The 22,157-nt window shown below is 44.7% G+C and overlaps 1 protein-coding gene across 1 annotated transcript in view; it reads right to left on the bottom strand.

The window, feature by feature from the left end:
• jarid2b (jumonji and AT-rich interaction domain containing 2b) overlaps positions 1 to 22,157 on the bottom strand; it is a gene marked incomplete at both ends in the record, with an annotated part of 109,396 nt that overhangs the window by 24,266 nt on the left and 62,973 nt on the right. Inside the window, one exon of the mRNA XM_079998882.1 lies at positions 7,199 to 7,440. Within this exon, the coding sequence (XP_079855008.1) occupies positions 7,199 to 7,440 (242 nt within the window). The remainder of the gene's footprint in view (positions 1 to 7,198; positions 7,441 to 22,157) is intronic.

The following is a 22,157-nucleotide window of genomic DNA, read 5'->3' as shown; positions in this document are numbered from 1 at the left end:
TACGTACGCTAAATCCGTGTTTGGTCAGTAATGCTTTTAAGTCTTTGCCGAAAGTCACTGTAGTTAATTTGTCTCTACGCCCGCATCGTGAGGAGACACGGAATGTGGATGAGAACTTTAAGGAAGTCATTTGTCTGTGAATTACATTTGAAAAGAGATGAGTGCACGTGGATTGTTAAAGCCATCATAGTAGAGGTGAGAGAAATACACAAAGTGTTTTTTCCACACAAAGGAAAACCACAGTGTATGCCTGTATACACCAGAAGGGTATTCAACCAATTTAATCGCGCGCGCGCGCACACACACACACACACACACACACACACACACACACACACACACACACACACACACACACACACACACACACACACACACACACACACACACACACACACACACACACACACACACACACACACACACACACACCTTTTGTTCCATCTTAAATATCTTAAATCACAATGTTTTTTTGCTGTTGAAAAGAAAATGCAATTCAATCAACACAGCTTAACGCGCTTGAAAGACAATGGGAAATATCAACTCGTCACCAAAACAGTTCAATTACCACTATTTTCCAAAGCAATGAATTCCTGAAAATATCCAATATTTGCAAATGTCAATCAGTCTTTGAGAGATCTGATGAACCAAAAACTACATTCACAACATAACCAGTCAAAAATGGACCAGCCCTAACCCATATGAGAACACTGAAATACTTGAAATGCAGACATGCAGACACCGTCGAAGTGATAGAGATGAAAAGATCAGGATGTGCAGATTCATTAGCTCGTCATAAAAACATGAAAGGTCCCGTTCCGAGACCACCTCAACAATGGAGCAGCCGTTGGTTTGGAGTTACAGGTATTGTTCCGGCAATTAGATTGAGACATCCGAGCCATGTGACTCAGAAACACACAAGCACAGGCACACACGTTAACAAGCGTTGTGACACAATAGAGCTGGGCTGGGTTACAGTTGATATTTGTGTGTGTGTGTGTGTGTGTGTGTTCAAGTGCACTTGATTTGAATGATGCACCGACCAAGTCTCAGCTCTCTGTGACAACGTTACACACATGTTATACATTATATCTCAGATCAGAATTTCTTCCATTTGTACTACAGAAATGTTATGTTATCCAACGCAGGTTTGTGAAGCCATGCAAACTATTCCATGTTTGGAAGTGGAGTTGAATAAAACGGAGGTGCACATGCTGAAGCACTGTTCTACAACTGCGATATTTGACTTTGAATCATTACTTAATGCATTATTTGTGGTTGCGGTACAGTGGAGCTTGTGGTCTGGCCTCGGCCGGTTTGACCAAATCCGTCCCAAGCAGTAGTGCACTGTGTCCATGTTCTGGCTTCTTGGTCTAGATCCTACTGAATGACTTGAAGTAGTGAAGCAAGTGGTGAAAGGGCCAAATCCAATACAACAGCACCGCTTTTTATCAGCGCACGTCCGCAGCTTGGAGATTCATTTGCTCCTAGACCAACGCTCACCTAAAACAACAGCCACACAACAATGAACACACGGAGCCACACCACAGACAGCTCATTCATCTTTGGCACCAGAGTAAATGACGCTCTCTTAACCCAAACAAACAGGGAGGAAGTCTGAACACTGGCGCAATCAGCTCCTAATGAGTCGCTTCATTAGCTAAATGGCTGGCATTTACTGGGCTCAGGGGTCAGTGGGCGGATGGCAAACAGGCCTGGAGGTCACTGAGGTGCAGGACGGGAAGGAAGGAGAGATTAAAGGAACGAATAAGCACCAAAAACAGAAAAATGAATGGAGTTGACAATGTGTGAATGGTGAAAAGAAAAAAGCCAAAAGGGTTGACAGATTAAGACAGAAACAAGAATTAGAGTAATGTTTGACGAAGGCTAAAGAGAAGTACCAGACAACAGACAGGAGCAGATGTACCAACAGCCAAATGTAGTCCCTAATCTATTCCAGAGCCCAGGAAAAAAATACAGGACATGGCAAAGAGAAAAAGACAAAGAGAATGGCAGACATGGCAACTGGAGGAGTTTGAGAGTGGGCCAGAGGAGTGTATTGGCCCCCAGACTGGCCACTGGCCTCCCCACCACGGGGGCAGCCACGTTATTAAAACTGACCACACACACACACACACACACACACACACACACACACACACACACACACACACACACACACACACACACACACACACACACACACACACACACACACACACACACTCCTAAGTCTTTGGCATGGAGACCAAAAGTCTGTCATATTCGCAGAAACACATGCACGCTCATGGATGCACGCACTCACACAAACACAGCACAAAGACATCGGGGGAGAAAATGCAGCCCAGGCCTCCTCCAAGATCTCCAGCCGGGCTCAAGCCCAATTCCCCAATTACACCAGCTTTTCATCCTCGTCTTTCTGACCGCAGACAAATCATAATTAGGTCTGAAAGAGTCTATTAGGATTGTCATTTTTAACAGGACTCTGGAGGGAGGGGGGTAATTACAACCCCCGCCATTCTCTGGCTACCCCTCCTTTGTCCCCTTAAGTGGAACAGAAACAATGAGGACAATTTACGGAGTCAATCAGGAGAAGGGGGGTTTAGCCGCCGACGGGACACAGCCACGACGTTGCTAACTTGGACTAAAATATATGTAACTGTTCAACCTCTGCAACCCTGCCTGAACAAATGAAAAGGATTAGTCAATGGATGTTGGGCAGAATGAGTCATACCCAAGAACAACATTGGTAATGGCTTTATAAGTCACACCATAGTTCCTCGAGTAAAATTGATTGGCTGTACATATCGATCAAATTTGTAGAAACCAGGTGAAACCAGAATGTTTGATAAGTGTAAACAAACGTGTTTAAGACTATGAGGTCATCGGTTCTTTGGGTCAGAGCTGAGTAGACATGGGAGGATAACAGATACCGGCCTCGCCCAAACCCCGGAGAGAGCAAAAAAACTGGCCAGCAGGCTACAGACCCAGATTGTACACCAAACACACACATTCTGGAAATGAATCTTATGTGAGATAGATTACTGTGGAAAGAGTAACTCATTGACTACCTTATCTGTTCTTATCAGTGTGTATGTGTGTGTTTCTGTCCGTCACTGCCTTCCAGCCTCTTTAATCCCCCCCTCACTCCCCATCCACCCAGTGCTGCCCCCGCTCTGTTGGAGACAGCATCACACCCTCTTGGTTCATCAGAGGCAGACTGTCTGGCTACCGCCCAAATGGATTTCTCCATGGATATAAACAGTCCGGATACGGGCCTGGACCACACATAAACACCATTCTGAGAAACCGGGCCAGGCCAGACGGCTACTTCTTCTGCTGCGTGTGTGTGTGTGTGTGTTGAGAAGAGAGGAGACGGGGAGATAAATAAAGCCTATAGGCTCCGCACAGCGTGGGTGGTGTTCGTACATCCGTAGGCTGGTGTCTAGTTTTCCCCTCGTGCCGCCTCTTTCTCAGACGTTGCATCAGATTAATCTCCACCCCAGGAATTAAAAATAACTTTTCCCTCAGGTGTACGGCAACAACAGCAAGACTTATTATCATCAGTGATCCTGAAAGAATGAGATGTCATCAGCGCGTACATGGCAGTGGGGTTGGATACGGGCAAGACGAGGAACGGCAGAAAACTTTGCTGTGATTTCACAACGCTTGGTTCTGACGGTGCTGCCTTTCTTTATCGTCTTAATTCCTGCAAGCTTAAAAGGCTTTTATACAGCTGTCAGACTGAGTGACAGATGGAGGGGGCTTTGTGTAGATGTTTGCAAGATAAGATAAGCAAATATCACGGCGAGATGTGTTTGTATTCTTGGGTATTTACGCTTTGAACGTTTGACCTCCGATGTCTCCTGCCAAACGCCACTGATCCACTTTTTAGGTACAAATGTGTGCGAGTCACCTGGCTACCCCCAACCCCTCCACCCGTCCACCCCCACCCAAACAATCTCCCACAGCCCAGAGTAACAGATCCAAAAAAAGGGCCTCTTTGAAAATCCATAATAACTTCAAATCAAGTTGAAATGCATTGGTGGAGGTAATGGATTTTGAGATTAACATAATACAGCGGGAGACCCTGACAGGGGCGTTTACGTAGCGGACGTGAATAAGCCGGAGAGGCGTGATGGTCGGACCACCGTAGCGACGCGCACCGCACATCTTAAAGGGGATTGGGGGGCTTTTCAGATGATATCAAAGGCTCCAGTCGCTTTGAAGAGATGAAACACATTTTAAAAAGCTCAAAATGCTGTCCCTCCCAGGCCACGTCTAGTCATCTAGGGACACACACAGTGTATGAATGTGGTAAGCACAAAAATGGGAGGGATAACACACACACACACACACACACACACACACACACACACACACACACACACACCGCCCCCCATTTTGGGAGGACACACCAGCAATGGATTTGAATACACCAATGAACACACACACACAAAAACACACACCCTCAAGGGCTGTGCTGACATTCTCCCATGTCCCTCTCCCGCCAAGGGTCTCAGCATATGGGTCATATGGGAGGCTAAGGGGAAAAACCGAGCAAAGCAGTCTGCCAAGGAAAATGTCACCCACTCAGCATGCACACAGATAGAACATCCTCAATGGTGAATGGTTAGCACTAAAATGAGCATCAACAGCGCTCTGGCTCCGGCATGGAGCAGACCCTTCCACACTGACTGGTGGTCAGTTCTTCCTCTACTTTGCCCATAACAGGGGAATGCACCCACCCGCCGCGAGAATAGGCCAAACTAAAAGATGAGAACAAAGCTCAGTGTTCAGGAGTCTACACTTCAATGTAGGACGGTATATCATTAGTCCATGTGTCAACTCAGTCTATATATAGTCCATACTCATATTACAGAGACTTCTCTCCCTAACCAGGAAAGCCTCTGTTAGTTTTAGAAAGGCACAATTACGCGCCGTTTAACGAACTCCGCCAGATTAAAATGACATTCAATAATGGGAGTATTCTCCCCTGAATAGCGATGTATAGCCAACCCGCTCCCAACAGATCCCAATCTAAATTTGCCTCTCCGGTGTCTTTAGCCTACTTTATAGGGAGTGCAGAGGTTAATAATGATAACGGAAAATTAATGAAATACAGAGCTTGGCCTTCCATCGGGGCAGATTCTGGTGCTAGTTGAATGGGTTGTTCAACAAAAGATACCAAAAACAGTGAGCACATTCTCAGGATTAAATTGGCGGGGAAAAGTGAAACACAAAGCTGTTCAGAAAATGGGGGGGAACGATGATGATGCTTTTCCACTTTTCTCCCAGTCTCCAATAAACCTAAGAAAAACACTGATACACCATGGATCACTTCCTTAACAACCCAACGTCCTAAAATCCTCTCTTTCTTTATATATCGATTCCTGAAGGCCAGGACATCCTGATGAAAGCAGGGAAACTCCATTGTTAAGTGTTGAAGTGACTCCAACTTGGTGGCTCCTGCTTGGACAAGAAACCTACTAATCAACACATAATTTATAATAAAACCAATAAATAGACACTGCACAGTAGAATTTTTGTTCTTCTCCCTTTACGTCGCTTCAGATTCGGAGCTCAGTGTAAAATCCCGCCTGTTCAATCGGTAAAAATCCATCACCTAGATAAGATGTCTCTCTAAGGAACGAGTATAAAAACGCATCTTTTAACAGCCGAGCAGCACATGTCACTTTTCAATACAAGTATAAAAAACGTTTTATTAATCTCTCCGATCAAAGCGGGCGAGGCCGGCGTTAGGAAGAAAAACAAGGGAATGTAAGGTCCATGGAGGGGTAGTATTCTGCGGTATTCTGGCAGCGTTTTAGCTTTGCTCTGCGTGGCTGCTGGCTGGCTCAATGCACCTTAGATCACACTTGACAGGAGACATTTGGGCTGGATTCTTTTGGTTCGTTCATTCGGTGTGTGTGTGTGTGTAGGTAACGTGTGTGTGTGTGTGTGTGTGTGTGTGTGTAGGTACCGTGTGTGTGTGTTAGAGGTGGAGGATATTTGTTAGCGAAACAGAGAGAGCATTCACAGCGCTGTATAAATGTGTGTCTCTGTGTCAAGGTTAATGTCTTGCATGTACAAAAAAGTTAATTCACTCTTAGAAAAGACACATTTTCGGACACACACAAGCACACACGTGCAAGCGCACACACACAAGCGCGCGCACACACACACACACACACACTTGCTGATTACTCTGTTGGGGATTTTACAGTTCAATTGACATCAAAGGTGTTACACCATGTCAGTGTGCCACGTGTGTGCCTTTGTGTGTGTGTGTGTGTGTGTGTGTGTGTGTGTATACACACTACACTATAAGCATTGCAGAGCAGCTGCAGTGGAACACGCTGATAGGAAGGGTGCTAAAGAGACAGATAGCTGTTCAAAGGCAGGAGAGGGAGATGTGAATTTAATGAAATGCAGGATAAGCTTAGCCTTGGGCTGATTCAATTGTGTGAATGTGTGTGTGTGTGTGTGTGTGTGTGTGTGTGTGCGTGTGCGTGTGTGTCATTCTGCGTGTGACTATGTATGTTTGTGAGAGAGAGAGCAGGTAACCCTGACATTGTTTCTATGAATGAGAAGCAGAATGAAGTGCTTATCCTTGAGATAAGTCGGCCCTTAGACCTTCCTGCGTGAAAAGGCTCCTCAGAGCTGGCTACCAAGGACCAGCTCTTGTCTGCTACATAGCACCGCTCTGGGCAAGGTTTGAAAAGTTCAGGTTCCTGGTGTTAATTGGGAAACCCAAATATCTCCGTTTGGCTAACAAAATAAAAGAAAGCAAAGGTTCTTTCACACCGCAAACCCATTAACCACAGGGGCCAAACAATTTGAGAAGTTATTTGAAAAAGTCTGCACTAAAAAGGTAGTGAGGATATTGTTTAACGACAGTCTATATTGAGTAGTTTTTTTTTAATGTTCTTAAGACAACCAATTAATTTTTTTAAATGGGAATCAGATTTTAAATGTCTTCCTTAAATCTAGCAATTCATTTCATAGGATTTTGGTGAAAGAAAACAAGCCTCTTTTTGAAGGCTTTGCAATTGATGACTTGAGTTTAAAAAGTATTTGAGAAAAAAGCATCTGATAAATGATGTGCTGCATTGAGATCTCATTTTGTTTCCATTGGTTTGTTCACATGTAAGCACTGACAAAACGTTGGTGCTCCTATGGGAACAAATGCCCGTACCTCTCAGGCAGAGGAAGGTGAGGAAGTCCTCCGTCTTGGGCTTGCGTCTTGACAGGTCCTGGATGGAGGACAGGGAGGACGAGGACAGGGAGGACAGTGAGGAGAGCGAGGAGGATGAGGAGGGCGGCACGGCGGGCAGGCTGGCGCTGACGCTGCTGCCTGGGTCCACCACCTTGATGGGCGTGGTGCTGGGCGAGTTGGGCTGCGACTGGGCGAACTTCCTCTGGGCCTGCAGCCTCGGCCTGGTGGGGGAGGGGGGAAGTACAGTAAATATCACATACAAACATGATCCATGCGTAGTATCCTAAAATCCTCATCAACCTGTATATCCATCTGAGTAACTCCACACACTGCTTAAGAAATACCTTGCGAAGGTGCGCTATTTTTGAGAGAGGTAAGCACGGGAACTACTCTTTTATTGGCTGCACTGACCAGCACAAATCTTTTAAAAGAAAGCGGAATCAATACCAACTGTCTGGGACCAAACTAAAGACAAGGGAAAAATGTATTTAAAAAAACAATTGTGCTGTGTTTCTTTTGCCGTTTTAGAGACAACCCTCTGTCAACCCTCGCTCGTTTTTCACGGGATAGTCCTGTATTTTACCCTTCCTTCTGGCAATCCGCCCTTTTAAATACCCCCCCCCCCCCCAAAAGGCTTGGTGGTGTACCGTGCGATCAGAGTGATCTCCGCTGCGTGATCCGCTGCACATTCCTCCAAACAAAAACAACAAAAACAGTCTTTTTATTGTAGATGTATTAATTTCCTCTGTTTCCTAATTGAATTAAATAAAATAGAGAGATAAATATAAAGAGCCCCCCCAAGCCACAAACAGTTCCAGAGTGGTATGTGGGAAGCAGCAGCTAATTCGCATTTAAAGCAACACACACAAAAACAGCCCGTTGAGAACAGGAGGGGTATAGAGGCATGTTAGAATGGCAAGAATGCATAATCGGAGTGGTATTTTTGGCAAAAAAAAAACGTATGTATATACATGGGGGACAAATGCATTTGGGGACCACAGAGACCTAGATCAACCTGTTTAAAGGAGTATAATATTCATGACCCTGCTAAGCGCTCATCCTCGGCCCCTGACACGTCAACTACACAAGTTAAGACCTGTCACAGACTGGGACAAAATATAAGCCCTGAATATGGAAGAAAACTAAACAAAGAGAAAACAGTGATGAGATTGATAAGATTCCCAACTGTGGAACAAACAACAAGAATGCACGTAACGTCAGCGCGCCACATCAGTTAAACTCTTCCTGGACAGTTGTATACAACCCATGAAAATGTTGTGTTTTTACATACGCAAAATAACAAACTTGCACTCGCTGCCTCAGTCAGATGCACACACAGAAAAAGCTTTATATCCTGAGCTCCCTTACCGTGTGGTCCCAATGAGCATGGAAAGTAACCAAGTACTTTTACTTCTGTACTGTAATTAAGTATGCCAATAATAAAAGCAAACCATGTCAGGGAACTTGGTCCATCAACACTTTCAGCGCGACCAATAGAGGTTAATGGATCAAGGATGGAGGTTTGGGTTGATCAAAATGATGCGTTACCTCAAAATAACAAGAATGTACACATGTACACAGAATGTGCTTGTGGACTCCTGCTGTTGCTAAAAGGTAATGAAACCGTTTCTAACACAGTACCATGGACCAGGCCCAAAACTGCCGGGGGACCATCAGCCCCCAGTCGTTATTCTTCACTTAATCTCACCAGATGCTTTCAGTCTCACTTTCTTTGTCCGTCAACCCCCTCCCCATCTCTTTTCACCCCCACCAAAAAAAAACCGAATTCATTAATTGAAGGTGGCAAAGGGGAAGGAGAACAATATTAAAGAACAGGTTGTCTGAGGAAGACAGATCGACTTTTTTGCCACCAACCACCGAGAAATCACAAACAATAACACACACACACACACACACACAAGTGATGCAGGCTATTTTTGGAGCTAGTTCTTCTTTGGCCCACAGGGATTAAGTCCACAGAGATGACGGCTTCAAGAGCATGTGTCATTAAACCCAATAAGTTCTACCCTCACAGGTTGGAGTGTGGTCGACGGATGTGCACACATAACGTCTCAATGACCTGTGTGACTATCACACACTGTCTCACTTGCCCAATGCCAAATGCACTCCACATTGGGAGGAATGCACGGCATTATAGTGTGCGCACACACACACACACACACACACACACACACACACACACACACACACACACACACACACACACACACACACACACACACACACACACACACACACACACACACACACACACACACACACACACACACACACACCTACCTCCTGGTTTGAGGCAGCCACCAGCCAATTGATTAGTGCAGGTGTGTGTGTGTTAGTCTGGGGAGAAGCACCAATAGTAGCAATGTGATATCCTGGCATTATTTGTCAATTTGCTGCAGTTGGGATTGAAGTAACGCACGATAGGATCATGTCTGGAGAACGCCCAGTGTGCATCCAGCGACTGGAATGTGCAGAGCTCAGATTACGCTTCAATCAGAGAGCGGCGCGCCGTCAAAATGTGTCAATTTCCCGCTGTGACACGGGCGGAGGCTCCATATGTGAGAAATTGTGAGATGATTGTGCAGCCATTGCCAAGCTGCCTTGTGTTTTTTTGCACAGAATGCGTGCAAAAATAGAACAAATCATGTAATTTATAGATCCCCTATATTTTGCAATAAAAATGGAAACACACAATGTATGTTTAAAAAAAAAAAAGGAGCTATAATGAAAATACTATGATGAGCTGTTAAGGGAAAACTACATGAAAATGATTTAGGGTTAAGGTAACCATTCACTGACACATCTTATAAATGAATACAATGTTACGACCCTGCATTTCGTCACTTTATACATTGAGTTTTTTAGAAGGCAGGTGACTAGAAGAATGACAAGACACAGAGAGGGGGCGAGTACAGAATTTACAAAAGGCAAAAAAAAAAGACAAAAAAGAGAGAATCTTAAAAACCTCTTGTGGAGGATGAATTGAGGGGAGATGCAGACAGATAGATAAGACAGAAATCATACCTGCGCACCGGTGATAGGAGGAACACAGAAAGCACTCAAAGACAGGGATACAGGAGACTGAGAGCAGGACTCAAACACACATTTATGACAACAGTAGAAAGGGTGAGGGCTGAATTGAGTCACAGCTCCATGTTATGTCCACTGGGAGGGCTGAGACACACACACACACACACACACACACACACACACACACACACACACACACACACACACACACACACACACACACACACACACACACACACACACACACACACACACACACACACAATTAGAAATGACACAAAATCATACAGTTGCCCAAGCAAACACAAAATACTCATTCTGAGCCTTTTGTACACATACACACATTCAGACACATATGCACGCACACACAAAATGACACTGCACCTGCTGCAAATGGACTGTGATGGAGCAGTGATTGAGGTGGAGAGAGAGGTTGTGTGACTGTGATAGAGGGAATGGAACGAGTGGAAATGAGCCCTTGCATGAGAGAAATACACACAGTGACAGCATAGCGTTAACATGGCTGTGTGTATGTGTGTGTGTGTGTGTGTGTGTGTATGTGTGTGTGTGTGTGTGTATACGTGCGCGCATGCGCATTATAGACATAAACCATGTTAAATTGTCCTAACAGCAGCATTAGTATCCTCAGGGAGCCGCAACCTAACAAACGGTCTTGAGCTTTGTCACAGTGGGCAGTGCACATAGGGGAGTAATATTGCTGTTTGATTGCTCTGTTTGCAAATCAAGCTTTATTAAAATAGACCCCTCAAAGCCCACAGCGAGTTTTCGGTCTAGACGTCCTGGTTTCCATGAGGACAACCAACCCTCTGAACCACGTACGTACACCCGAGTGGCGCTTCCCTCTCTGCGGATTCAAGAAACACTAATTACCTCCAACCTTTACTGCACCCAAAACAGTTTATATCTTAATAGTTTTTCCCTTGTTGTTGCCCCTCTTCTGACATGGTTTCTTGTGCGAATTCTGTCTCATACTTAATGTGCACATGTTTGTGTGCATGCACAGAAGCCTCCAGGTTTTACCGAACATAGAAAATAAAGGAGAACAGCACAAGGGGACACACACACACACACACACACACACACACACACACACACACACACACACACACACACACACACACACACACACACACACACACACACACTAAAAGCATTAAGAATAAATGAAAGGGATGTAACATAAACAATGAAAGACCCACAGGTGGAATTTGCGGCTGCAGGCGTCGTGTGGAAGCAGAGTTCTAATACACAGTAAAAAAACAAACAAGCAAAAAAAAAAAAAACCAGCATCGCTTTTAATCTGTCGTTATCCCAATGAGTTCTGGGAAGAGAAGGGAAATGTCGACAATGACATTTTCTGCCAATTAACTACTCTGTAGCAGGCACGAGAGTCGTGAGAATTAACACACACACTTAGTATTTAGGTATGTTTGTGTGTGAGTTACTAGTGTGTGGTTTCCACATGTGCAGCCTCCAAACTCCATCATGTCACAGCAGAGGTTGCCTCTGTCTGTCTGTCTGTCTGTCTGTCTGTCTGTCTGTCGCAGCTAAAAAGATCATCACAACCTTCAGGGAAACAGCAGACAGATGACCGCACGAGAGAAACCTGGACTGAGTACGAAAAGGGAAAGTGAGCGACAGGGAGAGAGAGGCAGAGGAAGAAGGGCCAGAAGGAGGAGGAGGAGGAGGGGAGGAGGAATGAGCCAATAAAGAGATGGAAGTCGGCCATTCTGACTGACATCCTGTCTAGACAGTCAACCTGAGCCGCTTTAGAGCATTCTCGGATTTTTGCAGCGCTGACCCCGCTATCTGTTACCTATTAAATAGCACGGGGCAGTGGGTGAGACGGGTGGGGGTTCTTAAAAGGCTTCCAAACAGTTAAGATGGACACAAGATGTACGGCCTCTTGTAGGACGGAGGTAATTCATGAGCAATGTGAAGAAGACATTATTTCATTGGTGCTTACTCTTAAGAAGGCTAAGTTTAGAGATTATTGTAGCATTATTAATGGCTGCAGTAAATCAAAGCACCATCATATTTTCCTTAAATGGTATTTTTTGAAACAGTGAGGCGCATCCAGCCAGACTGCAAGTGGAGTTATCACACCGCAGTGTCCAACAGCCCCCTCATTAAAATCATTTGTAAAGCAGGTTCTTTTGTTTTTTGTTTATTTTCACAGGGTGACTAAAACCGACAGATGAAAGTGCATTTGTCACTAATTTGTTGCATTGTATTTATGAGGGGCATGGAAAGAAAAAATTAATAAAAAAGTACTTAAGAGACACAGAAAGAGAGAGAGAGAGAGAGAAAGAGAGAGAGAGAGAGAGAGAGAGAAGAAAAGCAAATGATTGCAGCAGGATGTCCCAATTCATCCCTTACTAATCCACCTTTCATCCATGCGCCTCTTCTACATCACCCTCCCCCGTCTCCGCTCCTCCCGTACCCCCCACCTCACACTTCAAAAGGCCTCCCTGACACCGCGCGCTGCATGTGCCACCGGAGCTGCCAGGGCATTGATTAGCTTTGATAGGGAGCGAGAGAGAATGAAAAAAAATAGAAGGGAGGACAGAGACAGAAAGGGAGTTTAGACATGGGTAAAAGAACGGAGGGGTAAAAGAGGAAGTCAGGAAAGAGAGAGCGAGACAGACAGTTCTCTACATCGCATGACAAGCTACAGTTGTTCCAGCCTGTTCTTGTCGGCCAAAAGCAGATTACTGTGCGCTCAAGCATCACAGCTGGTTAGGGTTGACATGGATCTTCATCACCCCACCTCTATTTATCACACACACACACACACACACACACACCAAAGGAAAATCTTAGAGAAACGTGTGGAGGTTCTTATACTAAAATCTTTCCCGCCTATCAGCAGCTTTCTACAACCACCTGTCCAAGAGATCCCCTCAATGGAGTGGTCGGCGGTACAGGGGCTTCCATCCTCCAGACCAGACCATTTTTCTGGCAGGGTGAGGGTGGTGGTGCTGGAGAGGGGGGGGGGTTATCTTTGACTTACATACTTGACACAGTTTGTACTGTACTCATTCCTCTCGATATATCAAAAGTCATTTCACCGCTCTGGCTCGTGAGATCGTTCAGGCTCCCGGGCAGAGCGTGACATCAGCAGTGTGTCGGAGAGCGTAGGAAATCAGATGAATAAGCACCGGTGTGCAGAGCCACCCCGACAGCAGCTGATTCATCAAAAATACAAATCCACTGCGTTTATGGAGGGGAAAAAAGAACCAGAACATTCTATCTATAGCAGAAAATCATTTGACGAGCCAATTAGTATGAAATAATTGTAGGGGGGAGGGGGAATATTCCATGCACGGTTCATTTATCAACTGTTGCTGGTGGCTTAGCGTGTCTGCATTTATTATGTTGTAGACTTATTAAGTGCTGATGAATGGAGTGTAATACAAGAATGATAACATTAACAACAAAAGGAGAGCCAAGCAAAGCACACAATCCCCGTTTTGGAACTCATAATGAACTGATGTCACCAAATTGTTGCCATTACGTTGTGTATCAACCAAGCGTGACTTTCAAAGCAAGAATTAAATCAATATTAGTTATTATTAGAGCAAAACGTAATGTGAAATTAGTTCATACTGAAATATGAAGCTAGAATGTTCTTCCTGGGTCTGTCAGCTTAATGCGCTACTTGCGGCCAGATGTGCAGCCTCAACGGTTTTTCGTACTATATATAGTCCGATATTGGGTATGTGGGAACTGAACCTCTGCCTGTGACGAGGGGAAGTGACGCTTCACAGAGCGAGTGGGAACCTTATGTGAGAAGCCCTTTGAGGACACGCCACATTGTGTACACGGCATTCCTTACGCAGGAATGGCTGTGGTTTTCTGCACAGCGGAGGCCCTCGCTGTTATGAGAGGGGCCCAGTGTTTGGCTCGGCCAGCGATCTTTCCTGCACCGCAGCAAAATGATAGGTGGTTCAGGGGGTTAGGGTTAGGGAATGGCATTTAGAAACTAACAGGGAGCAGGTGGACATTAGATGGATCCAAAGAATCCTGTGTGTTAATTGATGGCCAGTCCCTTACAACATATAGTTTGCGTACAACTGAAGGGTTTATCGCAACGAGGACGTTGTCCCTCCTCTGGCCCTGAGCAGCACTCTATCATTACATGCCCTTGTTAGTCTCCAGGGGTCCGTCCGTCCTGAAAGTCTTGGAGGTAATGGAGGCTTATCTGGGGCCTCGCTACGTCGGTCCACTAGACGTTCCAAGGCCACGGAAACTTCAGCACACTCACAAGGACATCAGGGAGGGAGACGACGAGATAAAGGGAAAGGTCGATGGAAAAAAGACCAATGGAGGACAGCGGTAAAGGGAGGACTTAAGAAGAACAAGTACGCCAGAAATTGGGATTTGGGTTCGAGGGGAAGAAATATCATCGCTGTGCCGACGGATATTAAGAGGAAGAAAATCCACAGGTAGCAGGAGCCACAGAGGAATCCTGCCCTCCTGATCTCAAACAAAAAGAGGCATCCATGGTAGTCCTGTGTAAGTCAATAATGTTGAAAATTCATAACTGCTGGAGGGTAAGAAAACATGAATATACCAAATGAATATATTGAATTTATGACAATAAAAAAACGAACAATTACATGAATGGAACAGAAATATCTCTAGCCAATTGACTAAAACAAATGCCTGTACATTATACAATGCAAATAAAACAAAAACCTAATTGCAGGTATTTTTGAAATGTCTTATTAAGTGGTCACATTACTAAGCACAGTCACTGTGTCTCGCCAAATCTGTCCCATCTTCAGAGTTCAACTTTGAATTAAACATCAGTAGTTATGACACTTGCCTGCAGAGTCTCGTGACATTGGGCTGGACTCAGGTCAGACGCTGGACTCCGCGCGCAAGCATATGGCTCTTCTGTGCGGAGACGAACACCGATTCAGGGTCTGTACCTTGAGGATGGTTCTAATTGACTCCAGATGGCCCATATGGTTTTGTTAAAAGACTACCTCACCGCAGCTGGTTCTGTTCCTTTGCATTAGTGCAATTCTAAACTGTGTGCCCCTATGTCCCAGAGTTTTGTAGAAACCTTAGCGCTCTGAAAAGACTCTCCAAAGTTTATTTTTCTGTTTAAACAGCGTCCGTCACTGGTGAAGATAAAGATCATATCCAACAATTGTCAAATAAGTAAACATGAGCATGCCTATCTGTGATCTAAAAGATAGCATCGTCTTTGTGCTAAGATCCAGAAAGCATCAATCAGAGGTTTGAAGACCGTTTTACCCGAGTGATAATGTGTGAATGGGGGAAAAAAAAAAACAAAGGTAGCTGCATTACTACAAGATTTAATTCATGTTAAAAATGGCCAACAAAGCCTGTTTCAAAGTTTCTGTTAATTACCCAGTGAGTTTTTGTTTGCAGGTAGTCTAGACTGAAGACAGTCTTTAAAACAATGTGTGGGAGAATGTTAACTTTGGCCTAATGTGTTTATTGCTTTTCTGCCTGAATGCACTCAGGAGACGACCTTGCACTTAGCTGACCTACTGACCTACCGTGCAACGCACGCATGCACCGACACGCGCACGCACACACTAGTCAATGGGCCAAGGTCGCTGACAAGACAAATAGTCTTCCACCCGGCCGCCAGAATGTTGCTTCTCAAAGCACATAGAACAGAAGGAGACTCGATAACCACGATAGGTAGCTCTCCTTGTCCCCTCTCCTTGTACGCAGTATTCACATTAGTAGCAAGATAAATGTTCAAAAAATTATTCACGTGTGTATTTCTGTGTGTTTGTCTCAATACAGTGGTGACAGCTAAATGCTTCAACCTGTCACAATAGGGTTGATATTAATTTCAGATAAGAATGGCAGTGTGTGTGTGCGCGTGTGTGTTGAAATATAACCTTGGCTTTTTGAATGAAACTACTAGAGGGGGAGATGGCCTGATAGGCAGATATACAGAGGAAAGACATCTTCACTGTTGATCAAGCTAAACTGCATATTCCTGAATATATAAATACTATATAAGCTTGACTGGAGGTCACCTCTATTGCCCCCTTTTTGTCGCTACCAAGATAAATACGGCTAAAATGCAAAGGGAGTGCCACTTTTTAAGCCGCAAGCATGCATAATGTCAGGACAGATATACAGACTCCATTTCATCTTGTGGGTGAAGAACACAAGCGAGAAATCATTGTACGTAATGCTCTGTCAATGTACCAGGCAAGCGCAACCCCCCCCCCCACAACAAATTGTAAACTTTGACCCTTTAACCTCTGAACCCTCCCTCCCCCCCAGCACCACCTTAAATCTCCTCCCGGGAGTGGCTGAACACAGCCAGGCTGGGTCAATAAACATCAGAGCCAGGGCAGTTTGCGCTTGGCCATCAGTCGAATTAAGCCCGGGTCAGATAGATGGACCTTCTCCGCTTTCAAAACTGCCGGCTGCAACAAAAGGCCGGGGACAAAGGGCCCACTGTTTCCCCAAAACAAATAAAAAAGATGAAAGCGATTTGCGGTTGCTGAGGTGATGTTTGTCACGCAGATCTTAGGGAGGGCCCATTTTATTGGTTTGTGATTTTTGTTCTTATCAACGGTGTTGGAATGCAATTTCACAAAAATCTGACCGGTTCGTTCTCGCAGTGTTCCATGCACGTATAAATCGGCACAATGGACAGAGATGGCGCCTCAGGGATGAAAATACACACACACACACACACACACACACACACACACACACACACACACACACACACACACACACACACACACACACACACACACACACACACACACACACACACACACACACACACACACACACACAACCCCCTACTGATCACATTCTCACCTGTGTGCTTTCCAATTTCTGAAACATTGCCAGGTTTGGGATCTTTCTCACCAAGTCTCACCTTTTCCTACTCGGTCACTGCACACTGCAGTGTTCTAATGATTTGCTCCTTTTTTTTCTACTCAAAGAGCGGAAGTCAAGGACTCTTTTCCCCTCACTCCATTGTGCTGTGACATTTTTTTTTTTCTCCCTCTAATCAGTTCTCAGGATGAGTAATTTCACAATCTGAAACACCAAGGATCACTTCCAAAATGATTGTAATGAAAATAAAACAAGTATGAGTACCACTGAAAGCAGAGCCGGCAGAGCATTTCTCATGAATTGGTTCTGCCTTTTGAGGAAATCATCAAACAGAGCAAAGCTTCTCCGACGCTGGGAAGTAAAATCCCATACTCGCAAAAACGACCCCTCAAAGCAACACATGATTCAACTAGGGGATCAATGACATGACTTCCAGCGGCAGCAGCAGCAGAAAAAAAGTTTTGAGCCAAACAACAAAACTCCACTCACAATCAGAAATGAGACCTTAGGACTCGGCGCCACACCTTGATCACCTCAAGTCCTGCATGAACAGCTGTATCATAATCCACAACAGCCTTTATTCAATATCAAAAAGAGAGAGAAAAAAAAAAGTATTTGCATGGTTAATCTTCACTATAGCCATAGTGCTGGAATGTCTACTTGGCAGCGATTACATCTGTGTATTCATGTTTTGAGTCACATTATTTTGTGCGGTTGATGTTAAACACTTTTTTGGCCCTGTGATTTTTTCAGCAGCTTGGAGTGCTTTGACAAAGCCGCAGTGAGACAAGGAGGAGAGGAGAGTTTAGAGGGGGATTTAGAGACTGAGACTAAGACTGTGGTGACATATTGACAGAGTGAGAGACACGCGAGACAGACAGATTCTAACAAAGGCGAAAGACGGAGAGAGGGGAAACCTGAGACAGAGGGCAAACATATCACCAGTTAAACACGGGAGACTCGACATCAAGCGCACGATTGCGTCTTTGTAAAATGTACTCAAGCTGGAAAGAAGAGCACGTTCACGCACAGCAACCATCACTTTTCCTACTTGTCTTTAATGGCATGTTCAACCGGTCAGCCTTTTAAGAGGCTCTGCTTATCTGCCGGCTATTGACTTCCTCAACTAACCATAGGGCTTTCCGTGCTCCCTTTGTCTTGGCGCTGTGCATTAGTGCCGAGTGCACAAGCGTCATGTGTGCTTGTCAGAGGAGAATATCTATAGAAAACACATGGCGGAAGACATCCATGGAAGTGGGCGATGCTGTGTAGGTGCAGATGTTGAGTTGAACGGCTGTATGTCCGGGGGCAAATCCATGCGGAATAATGGCGTTGTGTGCTAATGTGAATCGTTAACATTACATTACATTTAGCAGACGCTTTTATCCAAAGCGACTTACAATTATTCAAACACCGACGGACGCAGCCATCAGGAGCAATTAGGGGTTAAGTGTCTTGCTCAAGGACACTACAGCATGCTAGCAGGAGGTGCCTGGGATAGAACCAGCAACCTTCAGATTACTAGACGACCAGCTCTACCTCCTGACGTGATCTGCTGGATGTGAGCCACTTCAAAACACCATTTCACTTCAGTCAATAGATGTGTTTTTGACTCTCTAGTAACTGGCTGCAATCAGTGTGTGTGTGTGTGTGTGTGTGTGTGTGTGTGTGTGTGTGTGTGTGTGTGTGTGTGTGTGTGTGTGTGTGTGTGTGTGTGTGTAATTCCTTCTATATGGCAATGGCAAGAGTCATTGGTTAAGCCAAATCTCTGTGTGAGCACACTTGGCATTCATTAAGTCAGAACAAAACAAGCTGCAGCAGCTGAGTGTGTATGACTGTGTGTCTTGGCTGGGACAACAGAGGGAGAATAGATTCAAAGACAGCCCAAACTACGGTTCGATTCAATGGAGGGGAGGTAGGGGGAACACACACAAGTGGGCTAAGACTTATTACAATAGATCGTAAAATCCTACTTCGGTCTCACACACACAAACTACCCACTCTTGGTTCCATAGCTCTGCATGTATGCGTAGACATTTTTAAAGCATTTGATGTGAGTGTGATGTGCCAAGTCCATGCTGGCAAGTCCATGGAAACCCTTTGTAATCTATAATTTTATGAGCTAGAGGGGAATGGATCGTGGTTGAGGTTTAAGATATCAAATCATATTATGAACTGCTGACTTGTGAGCCCGTAGTGGTTGGAAAGCAATCAGCAGCTAATATTTAAAGCCACCTTTTAAGTCTTCAAGGACACATTGTACAAGACGTCCAAAAATATATTCTTCATGCCTTAAGTAGTGACTCATATGCCACGGATCTCGCGGATATGGTTTGAGGCAAAATTACCACGGAAGGCAAGCGAATGATTCAATACAACACCACCACGCAAGTTGGGTTGAGACTTAAGTTGAGATTGCATCGAGGCTATTGAGATTATCTTCCCACATCAAAAAAGGAGGTTATGTTTTTCAAAACATTCAATGAATGGTTTTAGCCCAGGTAACACAAAATAAAATTGGTTGCTTTTATAAATCTGTACAAAGCGTGAGATGGAAAAATAGGATACAATTTAACTGGGTCAGTAAACCACTACCATGACTTCACTGTGTGAGCTTGTGTTTCCCTGAGCTTTGATTTTATCTGCGTGTGTGTGTGTGTGTGTGTGTGAGAGTGTGTGAGTGTGTGTGTGTGTGTGGGGGGGGGCTTGGCTCTGGCAGCGTGTTTTGGAGAACCTGGGTCCGGTGCCAGTCGCGGAGGACCACAGTGCTAGGAGTGTCGGGGGGGGGGGGCAGCAAACCTCGCGATGCCAGGTTTGCTGCCCCACCGCGGAGCATGGGAAGGCAAACACAGAGCGTCTCTCAAAGACTTCTGAGGAGGAGCGCTTCCTGCCAAAAAACATTCACACCTGTCCTTCTGCTTTCGCCCGGCCTCTCCCTCCCTCCCTCCCTTTCTTTCTCCATCACCTGTGATTCCCCTAATTTCCTGCCTTCTCTGCTGAGGTCTTTTTACAACTACTTCTCCATTCTTTGTATTAATCTTCTCTCTGGTCTATGTTTCGGTCACTTCCTGGTCTCAAGGCTTTACATGTCTGTCGAGGAACACTGGGCTCCCATGTTCCCCGGCTGCTGAGGTCGCCCTTTTAACAGGCGTACACACATTAGTCTAGACACGCTAAAGATATAGGAGGCTGTCGGATCCATGCTAAGCTCTGGTTGAAGGCTTGTGTTTCATTAGCAAATGGAGAGAAAGCACTGTGTGTGGGGGTGTATGAGAGAGAGAGAGAGAGAGAGAGAGAGAGAGAGAGAAACAGAAACAGAGAGAGCCTCGCTAATAAAAAACACATCACAGTCTTGAGAAGTCTGAGTAGAGTTTAGTGTCAGACTGAACTCTACTCAACTAAAAACAGAACGGAGTGACAGGGAATGGTGTTCCACCACTACTAGGAGCCATTCCCACGCCACTATTTGCTTTCCATCACAGGCTGTGTCCTCCACTTTGTTTTGCCATAATTCTCTCCCTGTCTTCCATAAAACAAAGCTTATTTATTATCAGGGCCGCTCATCAAAATTCACGCCGTAGCACTTAATGTGTGGTTGACATGTGCGGCACAGTCCAGCGCCGTCTGAACTTCCTGAACAGATTCAGTTCCTTATCAGTTTAAGAATATTCTACTCTCCCTCTGTTCCCGAGCCAAGGAGACGGAGACTTGAAATAACTGCATACAGATTGGAGGTTTTGGGTATCAAATAATAGCGTTGGACTTTGGCAGGTGTTTCACACACACACACACACACACACACACACACACACACACACACACACACACACACACACACACACACACACACACACACACACACACACACACACACACACACACACACACACACACACACACACACACACACACACACGGCTGTATGGGCCGTTCTCCACTGAGGGACATCTGCTACTGTCCGACCCCCAAAGCCTGCCTCGAGCTTTACACCAGAGCTTTGAAGCTCTGTCACTGTGCAAGAGCGGAACACGAGAACAAAACAACACACACCAAATACACACTTCTCCACACAGGCAAACTTTTTTTTTTTTACTTACACTTTGCTGTTCATGGAATTATACCAGGAGTATAAGATTATACTTTTTAAGATGTACACATTGGGCCTTATTCACAAAATGTTGAAAATCAAACAGCCATTTGAAATAGTTCTGATACGTCAGTGCATATTTCCCAGCTTACAATTCAAATTCAACCACTTACCAAATGCATTATAGGAGCCATTATTTTCCAGTGATCTTTAATCCCATTTCTCCAATAACATTTACCTAGGACAAAGTGCTGCGTTGCGCAAATAACTGTTCATTACTTACTACCCCATTTTTGTAATAATTCACTTTTGAGAAATCCCCTCAAATAAAATTACGCCCTGACAAATTTAAATCCTGTCTGAACGAAATCTCAGCTGTGAATTAATTGTTCATTACTTAAATGATCAATTCACGGATGCATGACAATATTTCTTCAAGAGGCTTATAATTGGGTGTAATTGCATTTTCCTTTATAGAAACAATGAGGAGGGCTACTGGTTACAAGACCCCAGAAGTCTCTAAACGACTGTGGTACTCTTTACAAGGAAGAGAAGAGTTCTTCACTTTTAATTAATCAATAGATTTGTAATCTTAGCACTTAACTGTTTTGACTGGGATTTGCTGTTAAAGCATTATCCCAAAGCATTGACACTAAATAAGGGTTACAGTATTAATGACTCTCCTTCACATACACAAACTGTTATTTTCCTCACATCTACATCTGGTCTCCCATGTATTCAATTATTTTTCTCAGGAGGGGACAATGAGATGGAGCACGACAGATATCTTGACCGTTACACACCATAAACCATAATAAATAAATCCTCTCCCTTGTGACTCCATCTCTCAGATTAACTGCAAGAGACACCCTGTCCACGCACTGCCATCCACTGGTATTGAGAGGGACTTCCCACACATAC

The sequence above is a fragment of the Zeus faber genome (genome assembly GCF_960531495.2).
Source record: "Zeus faber genome assembly, chromosome: 1".
Lineage (NCBI taxonomy): Eukaryota > Metazoa > Chordata > Actinopteri > Zeiformes > Zeidae > Zeus > Zeus faber.
Note: the sequence above shows the minus strand (reverse complement) of the source record. Positions and strands in the feature narration are given on the sequence as shown.